This window comes from Octopus bimaculoides, chromosome 20 (genome assembly GCF_001194135.2).
Source record: "Octopus bimaculoides isolate UCB-OBI-ISO-001 chromosome 20, ASM119413v2, whole genome shotgun sequence".
Taxonomy (NCBI): Eukaryota; Metazoa; Mollusca; class Cephalopoda; order Octopoda; family Octopodidae; genus Octopus; species Octopus bimaculoides.
The window spans coordinates 35502145-35507685 of NC_069000.1; the positions used below are offsets into that span (position 1 = coordinate 35502145).

Genomic DNA, 5541 nt, shown 5'->3' on the forward strand with positions numbered 1-5541 from the left:
GAATGTGTATGTGGATATGCATGTGTGTGTGTATGTGGTTATGTGAATGCATGTGTGTATATGTACGAGAACAACATGTTTGTGTATGTATGTGAATGTATTTGTGTGTGTGTGTGTGTGTGTGTGTCAGTTACTCTATTCAATCATTGCTGAAATATCTTGTTTCTATAATCGTGATCTTATCTTCTTTGTCTCTGTCTTTATATATGAAATGTATGTGTTTGAGTATCTTTGTGTGTGTGTGTGTGTGTGTGTGTGAGAGAGAGAGAGAGAGAGAGAGAGAGAGAGAGAGAGAGAGAGGTGGGGATATATTTCCAGCTTCGTTCTAAAACATTAATGGAGCTTCAGATTCATCTTCTATAGAATTACTCTATCCATATGATTGCAAGTGTGATGTTTAAGTTTCCACCACACACACACACGTATGTGTTCTGGTATTTTATGTTCTGAATTCATTTCCTCTCACATCTTAGGCATTCCACTGCATCCATCTGTAGCAGGGTATCCATTTCAGTAAACCATGCTTTAGCTAAAGACATGGATTTATTGAGGAGATCCAAATCGTTCAAATATCAACTACAAAGATAGTTCCTACAGAAAACCTCTCTCTCTCTATTTTTTAATAAGTGTTATAATAATACTCTTTTACTCTTTTACTTGCTTCAGTCATTTGACTGCGGCCATGCTGGAGTACCGCCTTTAGTCGAGCAAATCGACCCCAGGACTTATTCTTTTTGGAAGCCTAGTACTTATTCTATCGGTCTCTTTTGCCGAACCGCTAAGTTACGGGGACGTAAACACACCAGCATCGGTTGTCAAGCAATGCTAGGGGGGGACAAACACAGACACACACACACACATACACACACATATATACATATACACCAAATCCACTCACAAGGCTTTGGTTGGCCCGAGGCTATTGTAAAAGACACTTGCCCAAGATGCCGCGCAGTGGGACTGAACCCAGAACCATGTGGTTGATAAGCAAGCTACTTACCACACAGCCACTCCTTTCTTCAAGATTTTCCTCATCTTAAATTCTTCTAAATTTTTATTCTTGAAACAGGACTGAAGGATTTGGCCCCACCAACATTCAATCTGAAGAAGTTGTTTACTGATGAGACCGTTGCTACAGAACCGATCTTGATTATCATATCTCCTGGTGCTGATCCTTCTCATGATCTACAAGAACTTGCTTCGCAGACAATTGGTTCTGACCGATACTATCAGGTAAAGTGTTGAGCAACAAAAGCAATAAGTACATAGATAAACAAATAAATTTTATAAATAATAATTATAAGCTTATAAGTGTTCACTGTGTATTGGCTATAGAAAATAGTTTAATATCAGGACATGTAAACTCTTGGCAGGAAAAAAATGGGTACTAGTATGCATGGGAACTGAACCCCTCCCTCTTATTTTCACGATAAGTATACTGACTGATTACACAAACTTACCGGCCTGTTTCTTTCCATTAGATTTAAGAACTATAATTTCATAGTGTTGTGTAAACAATTTGTGTATGTCTAATATTGTGGAATATAAACCATTGACAGAAGAGAACTAATGAATAAATGGGTTCAATGGAATTGGCTGCAGATTTACTGAGTCACTCTAGCATAAGGTGAAATACCTTGTATTAGTTGTTCTGGGTCTTTGCATTCTAATTTCAAATCTCTTTGTGGTTAGCTTTGCCTGTCATCCTTCTGGAGAGTGGGGGTCGATACAATAAATTTCCTAAGGGCAGTGGATTTCCATAATTGCAGTATTTGATCCAAGGACACCTTGCAGTATTTGTTCCAAGTCTTAGCATTCTGAGTTCAAATCCCACTACAGCCTACTTGGGTGATGGTCTTATTCTGTCGCTTGGTTTGATGTCACTACATGACCCTTGGGGGCCTTTGGTGAAGGGGTCCACTCTGTAGCAAGCATTTAGGTCAAGCTTGAGAATAACTTCCTTGCTTCTTATCATCAGTTTCAGAAGACATGAAATGCCACTAAGCATTTTGTCTGACGTGTTAACAATTCTGCCAGCTCACCATCTTAATAACAACAACAAGAATAATAATAATAGTAATAATAATGATAACTGCACTTATGCAATACCAGGCACTAAGCTCTCATGGCTTCTGACTGGAAGTGTTATCATGTACATGTTTTGTCTTGGCGTAAAAGAAGGACTGCAGCAAATATTCTGCTCAATACCATAGATTTGCTTGTCAGTTGTTTGACCTTAACCAGTTAAGCATGTTCCTTGGTGGCTGACGATATGTGCGTCTCTGATCAGGAGCATCATTGCCATGTGTTGAGAGGATATCTTTGGGGTTTGAAAAATTCACCTCTGGAAACATGGGTGCTTCATTCAACATCCTTAAGCAACCCTTATTCCGTCAGGAACCTTTTGAGCAGGATGAGCTACTTGACCTGAAGAAAATTCTACCTGGGCCCCACCTGCAAGGTTATGTGCTGTTTATTTTGATATGATATCACCATGTTATGCACATATGGTTGTGATGCATGTGCCTGGTGTACCCTTATCAGGTGGGTAGTTATGATGGGTACACTGGGCTTTGTATATTTGTACCCCAGTGTTACTTTGATGGCATACCCTGCTCTCTCTCACTCAATAATAATAATAATAATATACTTTAAATTATTTTCCTTGTAGGTTGCCATGGGGCAGGGACAAGCTAATGTGGCATTAGAATTACTTAGGCAATCAGCCCATGATGGAGACTGGTTATGTTTGAAGAACCTTCATCTTGTCACATCTTGGCTTCCTATCTTAGAAAAGGTAAGTGTCACTTTTTTTTTTTTTCATGGATCTTTTTTTTTACTTTGTTTTAGTTTGTTTTTTCCCTCAGGTGTACTGATATTCTGTAGCTTGTTTATATTTATGTGCTAGAGATATTTTTTAATCCACATCATTAACTGGTTGTTATATCATTGCTGTTATTTCTGTTCAGAACAGGTTTGAACATTTTAATAAACCTTGTCATCATCATTGTCGTCATTGTCATCAATATCATCATCGTCATCATCAACTTTATCTTCACCACCATCATCATCATCATCATCATCATTATCGTCATCAGTGTCATTGCCATCATCATCATCATCATCATCATCATAAGTAAAAATAAAGAACCTATCCATTCAATGTAGAAAATTGTTTTTTTTTTTTTTTTTTTTTTGTTTAAACAATCACAGTAATAATGAATATCTCATCAATAACCGTTAATGTCGTTTTAGGAAATTAACAGCCTGAAACCAAACAATGGCTTCCGTCTCTGGCTTACCACCGAAGTGCATCCACATTTCCCCAGTGTCTTGCTCCAGTCTAGTCTTAAAATCACCTACGAGGTCAGTAACTACTCTGTCTCTCCTCTATCAAGAGCTTTATCAGATTTCTCTCTTGTGTCTATTTAATAAACAGTTAGAAGAATTTCCATTGACCTTTGATCTGTTTTGTTTCAGTCACCTCCTGGGCTAAAGAAATCTCTCCAACGAACATACGAGGCCTGGTCAAGTGAGTACCTGCGGCAGGGCAATGAAAATCGAGCCAATGCTTTGTTTGCTCTCGCTTGGTTCCACGCCGTTGTACAAGAAAGGAGGACTTACATTCCACAGGTGAGTTTGTGTTTCCGATTGCATCAGTCGGTGGCGGTGGCAGCGTGATAATTTTAAAATGATCATCACTGTCATACAAGCGGTGCCATTCATTTTCCAATATTCTGCAAGAACATGTCTGACCATGAGCATGGGGAAATTATTACCTTGTTTGGAAACGTGTGTGAGTTGGTGACAGGAAGAGCATCCGACTGTGGAAAATTTGTCTGTGGGCATTAAAATGATGATTATGATGGTGGTGGTGGTAGTGGTGGTGGCAGTGGTAATGATGGTGGTGATCCATGCTTGCATGAGTTGGACGGCTTGGCAAGACCTGGTAGATCTAAGGACTGCATTGTGCTCCAGTGCCTACTTTGGCATGATTTCTATGGCTGGATGGATGCCTTTCCTAACACCAACCACTTTACAGCATGTACTGGGTGCTTTATTTTTCATGCCACCAGTACTAGTGAGGCAGCCATGTTGCTTGCAAGACCATGAAACTTGAGCAGGGAGAGTATATAAGGAGATGAGATCTAAAGTACAATAGAGGAACATACACAGGTGTTTTGTTATTGAGGAGATACATAGTCAAAGGAGATACATGGTCAAAGGAGATACATGGTCAAAGGAGATACATGGTCAAAGGAGACAAGAGAAGGTAATGATGGGGTACTACAGCAAACTCTCAAGAAACAAGAAGGTGAGCCTAAGAGAGGATACAGATGGTTAGTCACAGGATGAGAGAGTGTGTGGATGCTTTCATAGGAGTGTGAGAAGGAAGTGAACAGGTAGCAGTAGAGACAGAGGTTAATGTAGTGAGTGATGAGTGAGGGTGGGGGTGCAGATGATGGGAAATACCAGTTGTGAAAGGAGTAAGGTGGGAGATATAGGGATGACTCAAGAAGATGAATGGTCTAGTGGTTAGTGTGTTGCACTCATGATCGCAAGATCATGGTTTCAATTCCTAGACTGCGTGGTGTGTTGTGTTCTTGAGCAAAACACTCCATCTCCCATTACTCTGCAATGATTTCGACATGTGACACATGGCACACTTGTGCACCTGTTTGGGCAACGGCAATTTGATGAAGGGAGTAAGCTAATATGCAGCACATTTATTTGACCACTATAAACAAATCAGTTGTGTAGGTCATTCGACAGAAATTCTGAACACTCGTATGTCATCTTCAACAGGAGAGTCCATCATTATTATTATTGTTATTATTATTATTATTATTATTATTATTATTATTATTATCATTATTATTAAGGTGGCAGACTCGGAGAATTGTCTGCACACTGGGCAAAATGCTTAGTAGCATTTCATCTTTTTCTACACTGGAGGTAGATGTAGGTGCATTGGTACATAGGCAAATAGGTAGGTAAGCAGGTACATAGGTAGGTGTGTGTTTGTGCCATAAGAAATGACTAAAGTTCGATGACTGGCACCTGTGCCAGTGGGGCGCTAAGAGCACCGTCTGAGGGTGATCATTGTCAAAGCAGCTGTCTGGCATTCTCGCCAGTGGTACGTAAATAGCACCATTTGAGCATGATCATTACCAGCATTGCCTTACTGGCACTTGTGTCGGTGGCATGTGCAAAAACATTCAAGTGAGGTCGTTGCCAGTGCCGGCCACTGGACTGGCTCCTGTGCAGGTGGCACATAAAAAAACACCATTTTGAGCATGGCCATTGCCAGTACCACCTGACTGGCCCTTGTGCCGGTGGCATGTAAAAGCACCCACTACACTCTCGGAGTGGTTGGCGTTAGGAAAGGCATCCAGCTGTAGAAACTCTGCCAGATCAGATTGGAGAGCCTGGTGCAGCCATCTGGTTCACCAGTTCTCAGTCAAATCATCCAACCCATGCCAGCATGGAAAGCGGACGTTAAACGATGATGATGATGATCGTCCTTCATATTTTCTTCTA

At 40.5% G+C, this 5541-nt stretch overlaps 1 protein-coding gene across 1 annotated transcript in view; it reads left to right on the forward strand.

The window, feature by feature from the left end:
• The window catches only part of LOC106875444 (cytoplasmic dynein 2 heavy chain 1), a 297845-nt gene that overhangs the window by 278383 nt on the left and 13921 nt on the right, over positions 1 to 5541 (forward strand). The window contains exons 63-66 of the mRNA XM_052974965.1: positions 1070 to 1233; positions 2672 to 2797; positions 3256 to 3366; positions 3481 to 3633. Coding sequence (XP_052830925.1) covers positions 1070 to 1233; positions 2672 to 2797; positions 3256 to 3366; positions 3481 to 3633 — 554 coding nt within the window. The remainder of the gene's footprint in view (positions 1 to 1069; positions 1234 to 2671; positions 2798 to 3255; positions 3367 to 3480; positions 3634 to 5541) is intronic.